At 41.1% G+C, this 15,503-nt stretch overlaps 1 protein-coding gene across 1 annotated transcript in view; it reads left to right on the top strand.

Annotated features, from left to right (window-relative positions):
• The window catches only part of LOC130016642 (gamma-aminobutyric acid receptor subunit alpha-3-like), a 174,721-nt gene that overhangs the window by 85,215 nt on the left and 74,003 nt on the right, over positions 1–15,503 (top strand). The window contains exon 2 of the mRNA XM_056107365.1: positions 5,929–6,093. Coding sequence (XP_055963340.1) covers positions 5,954–6,093 — 140 coding nt within the window. The 5' untranslated portion in view covers positions 5,929–5,953. The remainder of the gene's footprint in view (positions 1–5,928; positions 6,094–15,503) is intronic.

The following is a 15,503-nucleotide window of genomic DNA, read 5'->3' as shown; positions in this document are numbered from 1 at the left end:
TATAAATCTAAGTGAAAGGAGTAATTAGAGAAGGAGAAATTTAAGAAATTTAAAATTAGAAGTGTCAATGGAGGGGAAAAATGGATGAGATCAGGAGTCTGGGTTTGAGGGAGTATCTGTGAAGGTGATGAATAAATCTAATTTTCTGATGATTGTGAGAGAAAATATGGGACAATCTACAAATGAATACACACTGTATTTGGGGTATGACTGGTCTTGAATTGATTTCCTGATTTCCGCAGCCGCAGACACTCAGATTAGAATTCATGTGAAAATGAGTTATCGGAAAAGACTCCCAGGGGGAAATAATAGAAGGGTTGAAACTGGGACACGTGGATGGGAAGAAGCCGAACAAGAATATGTTGGAAAGATGGTACCAAGAGTAGAGTGCTTGCTTGGCGTGCTGTAGGCCCGGTCCAGTCTCTGGCACCCACGTGACCCCCCTGAGCCCTGTCAGAGTGATCCTTGAGCCCCGAGCCAGGACTAAGCCCCAAATGCTGCAGGGTGCGGCCCCGAGCCCCAAAGCAAACCAGCAAAAAGAATGATAAGGCATGCACTGTGCCGTAGAGACTGCACTCGTGCCTCAGCGTTGTCTTGAAAAGGGGGCTGCGGTTCTGCTCCTGACAATTGGGCTAAGGCGTATCCTGGCTTGGTAGCACCAGTTCTCAGGCAGTTTTGACTTTCAATTTCATGTGAAAGTGTGACTTTCAGTCACCCCAAATTAGTCCTCAAAAGAATGAAGATGCTGCTTTGCTGGGAGAGAAAATACAATCGTGTGAGTGAAAGTGTGAGTGTCAGTGTGGAGTGAGGGTGACAAAGAGATCCAAGGGTGATGCATGGGTGAAATATGTGTCTGCTCTGAGGGTTTGATTCCTTCTTTCCCTCCCTCCCCCCCTCCTTCCCACCATCCTCCCTCCCTCCCTCCCTCCCTCCCTCCCTCCCTCCCTCTCCTTCCCTCCTTCCCACCACCCTCCCTCCCTCCCTCCCTTCCTCCCTTCCTCTCTTTCTTCCTTCCTTCCCTCCCTCCCTCCATCCTTCCCTCCCTCCATCCTTCCCTCCCTCCATCCTTCCCTCCCTCCATCCCTCCCTCTCCTTCCTTCCTTCCTTCCTTCCTTCCTTCCTTCCTTCCTTCCTTCCTCCCTCCCTCCCTCCCTCCCTCCCTCCTTCCCTCCCTCCCTCCCTCCCTGTCCCTCCCTCCTTCCTTCCTTCCTTCCTTCCTTCCTTCCTTCCTTCCTTCCTTCCTTCCTTCCTCCCTTCCCTCCCTCCCTCCCTCTCTCCCTCCCTTCCGTCCCTCCCTCCCTCCCCTCTCCCTCCCTTCTTTCCTTCCTTCTTCTTATCTTTTTGAATTTTTGAATTTTGTATTTTTTAGTTTCCATTTAAAATTTTTAGAATTTATTATCACTGAGGTAACACGGTTTACGATAGTAGTCATGTTGATGCTTTTGGTGTAAGAAACTTTTGTACCTTACCACCACCAAAAGTACCATAAACCTTCAGTCACAGTCTTTATCCCACCCCTAGTCCATACCATCCCCTGTCCCTTGTCCCTGCCTCCATTTGGTAACATTAGTTCTGTTTTCAGAGTCTCCTGTTTTGCATGGGATACTGTCTCTGTCCTTGCTTTATTTTTATATGCACATATGGGCGAGATCACCTTGCTTTGGTTCTTATCCCTCCAGTTCCATTCAAGTTGTAGCAAAAGGCAAGACTTTATCTTTTCTTCTAGAAATTTGTAGTATTTTTAGATATATAAATAAAATATATAGTATTTTTAGATAATTATAGAAAATTATAGTATTGCATTGTCTATATATACCACAGTTTCTTTGTCCTCTCATCTGTCATTGTGCATCTGGGTTTTTTCCAGATCTTGGCTATTGTAAATAGTGATACAATGAACGTAGGTGTGCAGAGATCTTTTTGAATTCATTGGGTTTTTTTTTTTTTTGTTCTTCGGATATTTGCCAAGGAGTATAATTGCTGGGCCATAGATTAGTTCTAATTTTAAGTTTTTCAGATGTCTCTGTACTGTTTTCTATGGAGGCTAAAACAGACACTGGTCCCATCAACAGTGAGCGAGAATTACTTTTTTTTTGGATCACTGTTACAAAGTTGTTCATGATTGGGTTTCAGTCATACAATGTTCCATCGCCCATCCCTTCACCAGTGTCATTTCCTATACCACTAATGTCCCCAGTTTCTCTGCTGCTGTACCCCTTCCCCTGCCTGCCTCTCTGGCAAGCACTTCCTCTCTCTGTCTCTGTCCCTCTGTCTCTCTGTCTGTCTGTCTGTTTCCCCCTTCCCTTATGGGTGTTATGGTTTGCAATACAGGTACTGAAAGTTTATGGTGTTTGTTTGTCCCTTTACCTACATTCAGCTCTTATTTTTTGTCTTACAGTACATTTCTGCCAGAACTGGGTTTATCCAGTTTGATTAGACCGTCCTTAGAGATATGAGGATTTTTGGATTTGATTTTTATAGTTATTGATAGTACAGCGGGTAGGGAGTTTGCCTGGCACGCGGCCAACCCAGGTTCAATTCTTCCATCCCTTTCGGAGAGCCCGGCAAGCTACGGAGAGTCTCCCGCCCCCATGGCAGAGCCTGGCAAGCTACCCATGGCATATTCATTATGCCAAAAACAGTAACAACAAGTCTCACAATGGAGATGTTACTGGTGCCCGCTCAAGCAAATCAGTGAACAATGGGAGGACAGTGCTACAGTGCTACAGTACACTTTGTAATAGGCCTGTTGGTTATCTGTAAGGCCACACCCTGTGGTACTCCAGGCTTTCTCCTGGCTCTTTGCTCAGTGATCATTCCTGGCATGTGTGGGGGACCCTTTGAGGTGCCTGAGATCCAACCTGAGTTGGCCGCATGCAGGGCACTTGGCCCTCCTGCTGAACTATTGCTCCGGTCCTTAGGTCCCTACCTGTGTTCCTTGAGAAAGTGTCTTCTCAGCTCTACTCCCCATTTTTGAAGGGGTTATTTGATTTTTCTCCTTATGAGTTCTTTGTGTGCTTTATATATTCTGGATATTAACCCTTTATAAAATATATGACATGTGAATATTTTCTCCTATTCAACTAAATGTCTTTTCATTTTATTTTTAGTTTTGGGGTTCCACCCAATAATGCTCAGGGCTTCCTCCTGGCTCTTCACTTGGGGGTCACTCTTGGTGTGACTCAGGGGATTATATGAGGTACCAAGGACTGAATGTGGGTCTGCAGTGTGCAGTGGAATCTCCTCCCTGTTATACTATCACTCCATGCCCGAGTGTCCTTTAGTTTTGATGCCAAATTTGCTCTGCAGACCCTTTTTAATTTGATGTAACTCATTTGAACCAAAACATTCTTGTTTCTGTTATCTTTGCCAATGGAATAATAACCTTGAAAACACCTTTGACATCCAGATCCTGGATATCATTCTACATATAGTGTCCTCAATGCATTTTTTATGGAATATGGTCTAATCTTGGGGTGTTTGATCCACATTGAACTTTTATGTATGGCATGAGAAATGGGTCCTGTTTCTTTTCCTTCCTTCCTTCCTTCCTTCCTTCCTTCCTTCCTTCCTTCCTTCCTTCCTTCCTTCCTCCCTCCTCCCTCCCTCCTTCTCTCTCTCCCTCCCTTTCTTTCTTTCTTTCTTTCTTTCTCATGTAGCTATTCAGTTTTCCCTGCACTATCCTAACTCTACTTCATGCACTCAGCATCTCTGTTGTGGATTAGCTGTCCAGAAATCTGAAAATTTATCTCTAGGCCCTCAATTTGAATCTATTAGTCCTGCACCATACTGTTTTGATTACTATAGTTTTATGGTGCAGTTTCAAGTCAGGAAATGTAATGCCTCCCAATTTATTTTTCCTAAGTTAGTTTTGGCTATTTGGGGAATATTATGATTCCATATAAATTTATTAATTGATTATTCTAAGCTACTGAGTAATATGTCACATTTTTGATGGGGATTGCATTGAATCTGTATAATGCTTTAGGTAGGATGGTCGGTTTGGAAATGTTGATTCTTTCTATCCATCAACTGTAATATTATTCCTTTTATTTAGTCTTATTCTATTTCTTTTTTTACGTACTTTGTATGGTGCTACTGTGATAGACTGGTTTATTGTTTCTGAGTTTTTAGTGGACTCTTTAGGGTCTCCTATGCATATTGTCAATGTGATCTGCAATAATGGTAATTTGACTTGCATTTTTCCAATTTGGATTACTTCAGTTTCTTTTTCTTGCCAAATGGTTGCTGCTAGGATTTCCAATATTGTATTCAATAAGTGGAGAGAGTTGGTAACCTTGCCTTATCCATGATCTTAGAGGGAAGGCTGTCGGTATTTTACCACCAAGTATGATCCTGGCTACAAGTTTGTTGCACTGGACGATTACTTCCTTCAAAAATGTTCCTTATATTCCTATTTTGTAGTATTAAAAAATAATGAATAAATGTGGATTTTGTCAAAAGCATATTCTGCATTGATTGATATTGTATATGATTTTTATCTTTTGTGGATATGGCTTATTACATGAATTAATTTGCATATATTGGACCATCCTTGCATCCCTGGTATAAATCCCGTTTGTTCCTAGTGTCTGAGCCTTTTGATATCTTGCTGGTGCTGCACATACTTTGACTGACCATAAAAGAAACTTGTAAACTATTGATAATCTCATGTGATGCAGACTAAATTCATAATTGTATATGATAGATATTTCCTCATGTTTGAAATCTACTTTCTCCAGCATCATGGTTTTCTGTACCTATATCAGATTCAACAATATATTCTACAATAGAATCATTTGGCTGCTTTCTGAAAGTCGGATTAATGTAAAAATACATTTTGTTCTTCATCTTCTCATAACCCAAATAGCTAAGCCACATGTGTCTGTTTTACATAGTAATCTCACAGAAACTTCCCCTGGGGAGAACGTTTTATACCTTCTTATTCCCTCTGAAGGTTGAACCACTAACACGACTACTGAAGAGTCTGGTGCTGGGCAAAGTTAGGTTTCCTTCGAATGATCAATAGTTTATACTTGAAGAGTCATATAGTTTAGAAGCAGCAAGAAAATCACTTTGCACTATCTTCTTAACCCTGTCTTGATTAACCCTTTCCCATCCAGCATTCATGAGAGGTATTGTATGTAGGCAACTCTAAATAACAGAATTCCGTAATCAGTATTAGTTAACATCTCTAGAATTTCTGTTGGAGAAGCTTCTTTCCTGATGCTCTGGTCCCTGTTTGAGGCTGAATTTGGTTTCAGCTGTCCCTTTATAGAAAAGCATTACTTTGATGTTTAAGAAGTGTTTGTCTCATTTTTCAGAATTTTCTCAAATTGATTCAGGAAAAAAAATCTATCTATGCTAGAACCTTTGATATTTGGGGGAAGTGGCTTAACTATAGTACTGAGAATCAACCCCCCAAGAAGTGATGAAGAAGCTCCAGGTCTTAATATTACTTTTGGATGTTTGACAATATTACATAGCTGACTATGACAATGACATTTGTCATGGGGAAGATCAAAAAGGATTGGTGGAAAATAAACAGAAGATATTGGAGATTATTTTAAAGTCTGGATTATTTGAAGTAGCTAAAGTCTGGGAGGAACTTCTGACTCACTAAGTCATTGGAATACAGGGAAAGAGATAAAAATTATAACCAAAGCCTACCAATTACTGATGGAGCACCCTTTACCAATGTAGAAACTTTCTTGTATGAGTTGTAGTCTATTCTAGAGAGGGGTAGGTTGCGAGTGAACTTTGGTGACATTGGTATGTTGGGGAAAGTGTAGTTTGACAGTATTCATCAATAACTTGATATTCGGGAGGTAAAATCTTTCTAATAGAGTTGAGTTTTTTAACCTTTTCTCCTCTCCCTCTTTTTCTCTTTTCCTCTGCCCCTCTTCTTCCTGAACATGGATCCCACAGGTTCTCCAAGTTGGTGTCTAAGAAGATGATATTCATCCAAATGAATCATATTCATATGTTCAGCCTTGGGCTTCGCATCCTCATCTGTTTCCTTCCTGGAACAAAGGGCCAAGGTGATTCCAGACGACAAGAACCCGGAGATTTTGTAAAGCAGGATATTGGCGGGTAAGAAGTCTCAACTGTTGTCCCAAAGGAGAATGTGATGAAATTGTCCTTAGACTAAAACCTCTGATATTTTTCCCAGATGAACTCAAGTTCCCTGGTCCCAGATATGTTGTACTGGGGAAAATTTTTCAGCTGAGACTTTCAAAGAAATAGATCACACTCTGAAGGAAAGAGATATTACCATTATTCTGAGAGATAATATATTTCTTTTTTTTCTTTTTGGGTCACACCCAACTGATGCTCAGGGGTTACTCCTGGCTTTGCACTCAGGAATCACTCCTGGTGGTGCTTGGGGGACCATCTGGGAAGCTGGGAATCGAACCTGGGTTGGCCACGTGCAAGGCAAATGCCCTACCTGTTGTGCTATTGCTCCAGCCCCGAGATGATGTATTTCTTAGGAAAATGAGGACCATGAAACTCTAGAGCAGACTTTTTAGGAAAGTCTAGACTGTGCAGCATCATAAGAGCTTCCCTGCAGTCTAAATATTTACTCTCTGCGTGTTCCTTATTGAAGAGGACCCATTAACATTGAAGAGCAAGAATATCTCATTCTCAATAGAAACTGTTCTTTATGTTTAGTGACTTAAATCTTTCCCTTCCCCATATTAATATTCCTCCTGGAAGCTATTTTCTTTATTTTCTCTACTTCTTGTTTACAAACTTACTGCTGAGTTCTAACCCCATATTCTTAAAGCAATTTCTGCATCTCAGATGGACGGTCTTGACTCGATTTCCAAAATGAATGTTTATATGTCTACGTGTTACTTCGTTTTGTAGCATCCAGCAACATTGAACAATTTTGACTGTTCCCTCTGTTAACCTTTTTTTTTTCACGAAATCAGTCACATATATATGTATTTTTATGTTAAAATGTCTTTTATTCTTGTTTTTTTATTTAAAAATGATTTTACATAAAAATTCAGAATTTTAAGTAATTTTTTTAACCTGTCTTTTTTTTAATTAAAAAAAATTTTTAATAGTGAGACATCATGAGGTACAGTTGCAGACTTACACATTTTTGTGCTTGGGTTTTAATTATACAATGATCAAATACCCATCCCTCCACCGGTGCCCATTTCCCACCACCACGGATCTCAGTATCCCTCCCACCCACCATCCCCCCCATCCCACCCTGCCTCTGTGGCAGGGCATTCCCTTTTGTTCTCTCTCTCTTATTGGGTGTTTTGGTTTGCAAAAGAGGCAATGGGTGACAATCATGTTTAGTCTATAGTCTACTTTCGGCATGCTTCTCCCATCCTGGGAGGATCCTCCCAACACCTTCATTTGGTGTTCCCTTCTTTATCTGAGCTCCCTTTTCCCCTAGTACAGTCACATATATTTATTCGTCTGAGTGACTATCATTTTGATTGCCATTCCACGTTTCTATTGAATATAAGACCTCTGCACATAACTATTTGAAATATCCCCCATAAACTTCTTAAACTATGAAGGTTCCAAATAATCTCAGCATCCAACGTCTCTCCTACACTCTTGAAAATAAACCAACAAAAACAAACCAGCAAACATATTATGCTTCTCATCTGTTTTCCTAGTATCAGTTAATGGTACCATTATATACCCATTTTTTTTTCAGTCCAGAAGCTTGGACTGCTTTTTGGCAATCTTTTACCCTACACTCTCCAAATGGGATTGGTTTCTAAGACCTACCTTTTATTGCCTCTCATGTCCTTTCAAATAATCTACTCTCTCATTTGCTACTGAAGTCCTATTTTCATCCAAACTAGGCTCAGCTTCGTGCTCAGAGTTGCTTGTACAGTACATGTTGAGTCGTGCCTGAATGTATCACCACATCTCTAGATTGTGGGAACACTTTCATCTTCTTCCCATTTCAGCAGCCTCAGCTTTTAAACTTTCTGCCAGGAGATCCTATTCTTTAGCCATACTTTACTTGGAAATGTAAAATTTTTTTCCCTTTCTGGGACTATCGTTACTATAAATGACCCCCTAGCCTTGAAATGTGGCAGTATTATACAGAATATTTTATTCCTTGGTTGGGCTTTTGGGTTGCTTTTATATCTGCTTGCTGTCTCATAATCTTTTTTCACACTCCCCCCACCCCTCATATTCTTGGCAACACTTTTGCAGAGATGATTTTCTTAATGTATTTGGAGTCTTTCCATCTTAGAATTTTCTAGATTGCCTGTAGGTTACTTCTGGGGCTGAGGGCTACGGAATGGGGTTTATATGTTCTTATAAACTTGGCCCACTATGATCTTTTTGTTTATTGCCCCAGTTTTGAAAAAATTGTATTATGAAGTCCTCTTGTAGTCATCGTCGTTGGGTCATGACAGATGTTCGAAATAAAATGCAATTCCTAAACAAATGAAACTTATCCCTTCAAATATTAAAGCTTTTTTGTTCTAAGGTCTAAGACTAAGTACTTTAAAATATATCCTGTCTTATAAACTCAATAGGGTTTTGAACAGAACAATCCCTTTTAGTGCCTTTATGATCATCATAAAGAATTTTCACTCTGTTAATTCTATATATGCTTTATTCTTTTTGTCTTTTCATGTTCAATGCTAGCTGTCACCTCTCTTATTTGCGTTGGTTTATAACTTAGAGGTGCTCAGAACAGCAGATATCCAAGTCTTTTACGGATTGTATTAAAGAGGTGGCTAAGAGATTCTGCTTGAAAAAGCAGAGTAAAAGGCTTCATTTTAATTCAGGGGCGTTAGAACTTTGAGTGTGTTTTCCTTACTTGCTTCTGAATCTAAGGGACGAAACTGCAAAAAAAAATTGGCTCTGAATATTAGGGATGGCAGTATATTTGCATTTTATGAAAATAAATGAACCCCAAAAAAGTTTAAAATATATGATTATATGCTCGCAGTTTTGACATTGGACAGAACATCTGCTTCTTTTTGTTTGCTTGATTTGCAAAAAAAAAAAAAATTCAGCTCCTAGCTGTGAAAATATTTCATGTATCTTTGCATTCTGGTTCCCTTTATTGATTATCAGCAAATGAGAACTATATATATGAAATATGAGCAGTGTGCGAAACTGCTATTTTGCTGGTCAGAATGGTGAGATCCAAGCAGTTTCCTAATGGGTCAGCCTCAGTGGTCAGTAATTGCACATGGATCTCTGACTAAGCCTCAGTGCAGTTACTTAAAATTTGAGATGTGCACCAGTTGGAATTCCAAGGAAAAGTTTAGGGGCGTTTTAATTCAGACTGTTTGAGGCAGGCAGATTTGCTCTGTGATTAATTGTTGAGGTTCGCTTTAGGCATATGTACCCTCAAAGGGAGAGAGCGATAGACTAAGGTCAACGAGAGTTGTTATTTGTTATAGAAAACAGCAATTTTATTTTATTTATTTTATTTTATTTTTTTATTAGTGAAACATTTTTATTCTTTAGTTTTACAAATTTTTGAATTACCGTGAGATAAAAAAGTTACAAAGTTGTTCCTGATGATCAGTCAGACAGTGTTCAAGTACCCAATCCCTCACCATTGTCCGCTTGCCTCCACCACTGTCTCCAGTGTCCCACCTACCCCTCCAGCCTGTCTCTGTGGCAGACACTTTTTTTCCCTTTTTAGGCACTGAGTGTCATGCATGTCACTTTACCTCCTTTCAGGACCCAGTTCTTGTCCAGAGTGGTTGATTCTCACAATTTCTGTCTGACCCACCTCATTTCACATGACCCCCCCCCCCCCCAAGCACCACCCAGTAACAGCACTTCATCATTTCTCCTAGCTGAGTAGCATCTGATTGCAGGGGCATATTGCAATCTCTTCATGTACTAAATGGCCACCTGGGTTTTTCCAGGTTTGGGTTATTGTAAATAATGCTCTGATCCCCATAAATGTCCTTTCAGATTTGTGTTACTGTGTTCTTGGACTATATGGCCAGGAACTGCATCATCAGAGGGAAGTTTTATTTTTCATTTTGTGCAACATTTTGAAACCATTTTCCAAAGAGGCTGAACCAAGGAACAGTTCGTCCAGCAAGAGAGAAAATCTCCTTTCATGGCGTAGCCCCGCCAGTGTTCACTGTTTCTGGGCTTATTGATATAGACTGCTTTTTGCTGCAAGGTGATAACTTATTGTTGGTCATCTTTGGAATTCTCTGGTCATCTCTCTTCCCATTTCTGGTGGCTTGTGGTCGCTCTCTCAGAGTGCTTTATCCAACCTAGTTTTTACCCTGTTGTCTTCTGTGCAAAGGGAGAGCAGAGATGAGGATTTGGGAGTGAGGGAAAATAATAACAATACTTGTTTCTGTATCCTTCTACTTTGTCAAGATTATTTGGTGGTGATGGTGGTGACACCGGATAGTGTGAAATGGAGAGGAACTAGTTGAAGTTTTTTCTTGTTCCCTTATCACACCCATCCGTCGCCTTGACTTTGTGCACTATATCGAAGGTATCAATTCTTCTCAGTTCCTGTTTTTATCTTGGTCTTTGTAATCTCCGAATAAAGTGGCCTCTGTGAGTATACATGCAGTTACTAAGGTACTAAGAGAGCGTGAGGGTCTTGCTTTTTTTAATCTAACTCAGCGAACAGGTGGGGCGTATGCTGGATGTTTGTCTGCCAACCCAATATTCCTCTTGATAGAAGCAATTTATGAAAATGACACCTGTCTTTCAAAGACTGATTGGGCATATTCTAGTAAAAAAAATCAATTTAATTTTTCTTTAACTGAATTTGTAAGGATAAGGACATTGCCATGTGTGTTTATCGAACTGCAGGTGTTTCTCTTTCCTTTCCAAGTATCTAACTGACTTCTTTAGTGCTAAATCATAAGCTACACATTTCTACTTCTGTTAATGATAGGGTTTGGAAAGTAAAATCAGGGTGAGTATTGGCAAATGGCGAGTAATATTCTTTATAGTTTCTGGTCAGAGAGAGAAGGAGTAGCGTTTGGAGATGTACCAGTATACTGGAAACAGATGCATACTCCCAGTGGGCCTAGGATGCCCAGTTAAAACGTTGGAGTCTATTTGATAAGCTAAAAGAGAATTATGGAAGGCAATGCCAAGACCCACATAGGAAGTTTTTGAACTAGAAATAAAGAGGAAATGGTCCAATATACTGTTTAGGTGGATGTTGGTACTTTGGTGGTGTTTATAGTATGGTAAGTTACATGTACTTAGAAAAGTCATGAATTTGTCCTCTTACAACATCTGCGTGCAAAGAGATGCTATACTAAGAAAAAATTTCAGAATATAATACTTATTTTGAAATGAAATCTTGTTGATTAGTGGCATGAGTTTAGGACATGTGATGCATTGAGATCATATGTTGCCATACTGAGCCACCTGACTCTTGCAGTAGCTTTCATGAGCATCTTTATCATGTCACCTAGAATTTCTTTGGTGTGAATAGTTCGTTTTTTAAACCTTATTAAAAAAATTTTTTTGTAAAAAATGTAAAAAGCAAGGTTAAAAACCCTTAATAATTAATATAAACACAATGGGTTGGAGCGATAACACAGCAGGGAGGGCATTTGCCTTGCACGAGGCTGACCCGGGTTCGATTCCTCCACCCCTCTCAGAGAGCTTGGCAAGCTGCTGAGAGTATCTCGCCCGCACGGCAAAGCCTGGCAAGCTACCTGTGACATATTTGATATGCCAAAAACAGTAACAATAATTCTCACAATTTGCTGTGAGACATTACTGGTGCCCGCTTGAGCAAATCGATGAACAACGGGAGGACAGTGATACAGTGATACAGTGATGAATAGTTAAAATGAGTACAGCAGGTAGGGCTCTTGCCTTGCTTGTGGCTGACCCGGGTTCTGTCCCCAGATCCCCTGAATGCTGCCAAGAATGACCCCTGAGCACAGAGTCCGAATGTTGTAAGGTGTAGTTCAAAAACAACAAAACCAACGAAAAGAATAGGGGTCTGAGTTCATGTTTTTCCATGTGACCAGCCAATTTTTCTTTTTATTGAAGAGACTTTCCTTGCTTCATACTCTTTTATATGTTTCCATATTCCATTAATACACTTTTATGTCCTCAAGTAACTATTTGTTATCTTTTAGCTTAAAGAACTCTCTTTTGCATGTCTTGTCTATGGAATCGTTCAACATTCGTTTGGCTGGGAAAGTCTGTCCCCGTTTCCGAGTGTCCTTCTGGTTAAACTATTCTGAATTGACAGCTTTTTCCTCTGAGCACTTTTGAGATGTAATCATACTAGCTCTCTGTCTGCAAGGTATACCTGCTGAGCAATTTGCAGGCAGAATTCTTGGAATTTTGTATCTCATCATTGTTTTGTCACTTGCTGCTTTCCAGATTCTCCCTTTGATTTCGATTTTTCAGAGGCTTATTATGGTGTGTCTCAGAATAGATCTGTTTGGGCTGAACTTTCTTGGCAATATTTGATTTTTCTATCCTGGATGGCACTATATCTTATCCCATTTGGAGAGTTTTTAGTTATTATTTAAATTTGTTTTTGTCTTTCCCTCTGCTCGTCTTCCCGGACTTCCAGAATAGCGCAGTTCTTGTTTTGGTCCTGTTCTATAGTTTACATAGGTTTTCTCCACTCTTTTTAATTCTAATTACTTTATTGTAATCTAACTGTGTAACATCAAGAGATCTCTCTTTACACCCACAGATTCTTCTCCTTGATTGAGCCTATTATTAAAGTGATTGCATTTTTCATTTATCTCATTGTATTCTCCAGGATTTGCTTCTTCTATGGTTATTTCTCTTTCTTTGTTTAATTTCTCATTTTGCTCACGTGTCGCTTTCCTGAGTTCACTGGTTTGTTTATCTGTGTTCTGAAACTTGCTGAGCTTCCTTAAAACATTCTTTTTAAAATTATCTTTCAGATAGCACACTAATGTTTGTTTCTTTGTGGCCAGTTAATAGTCATTTTGTTGGGCTTTTTTTGGTGGCGCTTTCTTTGCTGTCCTGTCTCTTCTTCCTGCTGGGTGTGTGTGTGTGGCACCCGTGTTTGTGGCCACGCTCGTTTCTTCCTGTCTATTTGGACGACAACAGGAAGGACTTGCATCTGGACTGGGCCAGAAGGGAGCTCAGCCACGTGGTTTGCTACTTCTCAGGTTCTCAGGGTCAGGCCTTTTTCATCCTCACACTGACCATCGTCTCCGGCACTGCCCTGAGCGGATCAAGGGGCCTTTCTGTGGCCAGTGGCAGGCCAGGGAATGTTCCTGGGGTTTCCAGAAGCTACGGATGGTAGTTTCTTTCTGTTCTCTTCCTCCCCCCGACACTGGAGCAAGGTAGAGTGAAAGGGATCCTCTTTCTGGACTCCAGATGTTCTGAGCCCTTAACACAATGTTGGAGTCAGTGTTTGATCACCGGTGCCTGAGTCATGGGGTCTGGGTACCTCAGCTGTAACTGATCCTGGTGTGTGTGGGGCCGGGGGGGGGGGGTGCCCGAGGGAATCATATTTGGGTGGTCCCAGAGGCTTCCCACTGTTACTTTGGATATTGTAGGGGGAAATGCAGCAATATCTTGGAATGACAAAGCAGAGCTGTGACTTGGCCCAGGAACTACGTAACAGTGCTCCGGACTCCACCTCCTGGCTGAGTCGCATGAGTACGGCAGAACTCCCGGGCTGTCTGATCAGAATTGGGGACCCAAAGCACTGGACACCGAGGTCTGACAGCATGACCCCGGAAAGGAGACTGGATTCCTGGGGCACGGGGATGGGGCAGTGACAGCCTGGCCCCAGCCACGATGAATCCATCACATCCCTGAATTGAGAGTGACGGGTGAAGCTCCCATGTAGCATGGATGGTGGAGCTGGAGGAATTGCGGTCCCAGGGATGATGCAAGAGGGAGCTCAGGGTAACTGCAGCATCATGGGGCGTGGTGGGTCAGGGCCGTGATCTGGAACTCGAGGGAAGAGTTTAGGGCAGCCAGGGCCCATTTCAGCAATGAGGCCAGAGTCTGGGGGGGTACTTCCCTTGCCATGAAGACCCAAGATGTGATATGGAAACTGGTGGCTAGGCATCAGAGAGGCATCAGCCCGGGCTGACAGACGCCGATGGAGGCAAACGGGACTCGGACCCAGACAACCTGTCTCAGAGCAGTGGCGGAGAGCCAAGTCTGGACACTGGCGGCTGAAACATGCCCTGGGACTGTTAGGGCAGGGTTCAGGGCACTAGAACTATCCCCCCCGAGGTCAGACGTGGGTGCAAAGCAGGGGCAACTCTGTTCTTCTTTGGTGCATAGTCCTGAGGAACCGGAAGTAATAGAAAATGGAGCACTGAGGCTCCGCCTTGTCTCAAGCACACACGTGTCTGCTCCATGAGTTGACAACCGCGTTAGTGATGGCTCTGGACCCCTCAGCAGCAAAGGTTGCGGAGTCCCGGGTGCTGATCTCCTGCTCTTCCTTCTTTGTGGTCCAAGCTTGACTTTCATTTCCCTACCCCCAGCTTCTGACTAGAAAATTGGGCAGACACAGGGAGTGTGTATCTGCCCTTCTCCTTTGCCACTCGTCTTGATTTTTTGACCTAATAGGTTCTTACTGCTTCTGCTTTATTACCAAAACTTTCCCCAGAGATGTTTTCTCCAATTTGTAGCAGCGTGTGTAGGAGTCAAGGGCTGCAGTCATCGAGTTCCCTCTACACTGTAATTTTGAATCTTCTTAATTTTTGAAAATCTTTTTTTCCACAGGAGATAAACATCATTAGGAGAACTGCCATCCTTTAGATGAAGCGAATTTTCTCAGAACTAAATATAGCCATGCCAAAAACTCTGATCATTTGATTCTAGCCTATCATTTTTTCGACATGGGAACTAGAATAATGACTAAACCTGCATAACCTACACCGAGTGAATTAGTAACATCATTTCCATTTCGCAGTGATGAATTGCTATCATTTTTATTGCAAAAAGTAATAATAAGTGTGGGACACAGTAGTGTTGGCTATTATTTTAATCAACTCAATATGTATGTGGCTTTGAATACGTCCTTTCTCTCATTTCAGGTGCTCTATTTGTAGAATGAGGAGAAATAACTATTTGGTCTCAAAGGTTTCCATTTTGAGGCATCCTGATTCTTCTCTGTGCCCTTGTATTACCTTAAGAGGGGCACACGCAATAGAATCTTAAATTTATTGCTGTTAAATTATAGAAAAGAATGCAGTTATTTGGGCTGTAGGTTAAACTGACTCTCGTGTCATAGAGCAGTAATTTAGTGTGCCCATCAGAAAAATTGTTATCAATGGTCAAGTCAAATCATAGAGGAATCTATTGGCTACTGCTCTGCAGTAATATTTTGACTTAAAAGTGATATTTGACCTGAAAGTTTTGAAGTTATTAGCATAGGCTGTTGCTAACACATATCAATACAGAGTCAGTAAGGGATGGAAAAGCATTGACTCTAAGTTAGTAAGAGGCTATTGATTTTATACTCAGAAATTCTGAATCCAATTTTTAATTCTCCAGTTAACATTCAGGATGTTTAAAAGTTATGCTTA

Source organism: Sorex fumeus, unplaced genomic scaffold (genome assembly GCF_029834395.1).
Source record: "Sorex fumeus unplaced genomic scaffold, SorFum_2.1 ptg000163l, whole genome shotgun sequence".
NCBI classification, from domain to species: Eukaryota; Metazoa; Chordata; class Mammalia; order Eulipotyphla; family Soricidae; genus Sorex; species Sorex fumeus.
Note: the sequence above shows the minus strand (reverse complement) of the source record. Positions and strands in the feature narration are given on the sequence as shown.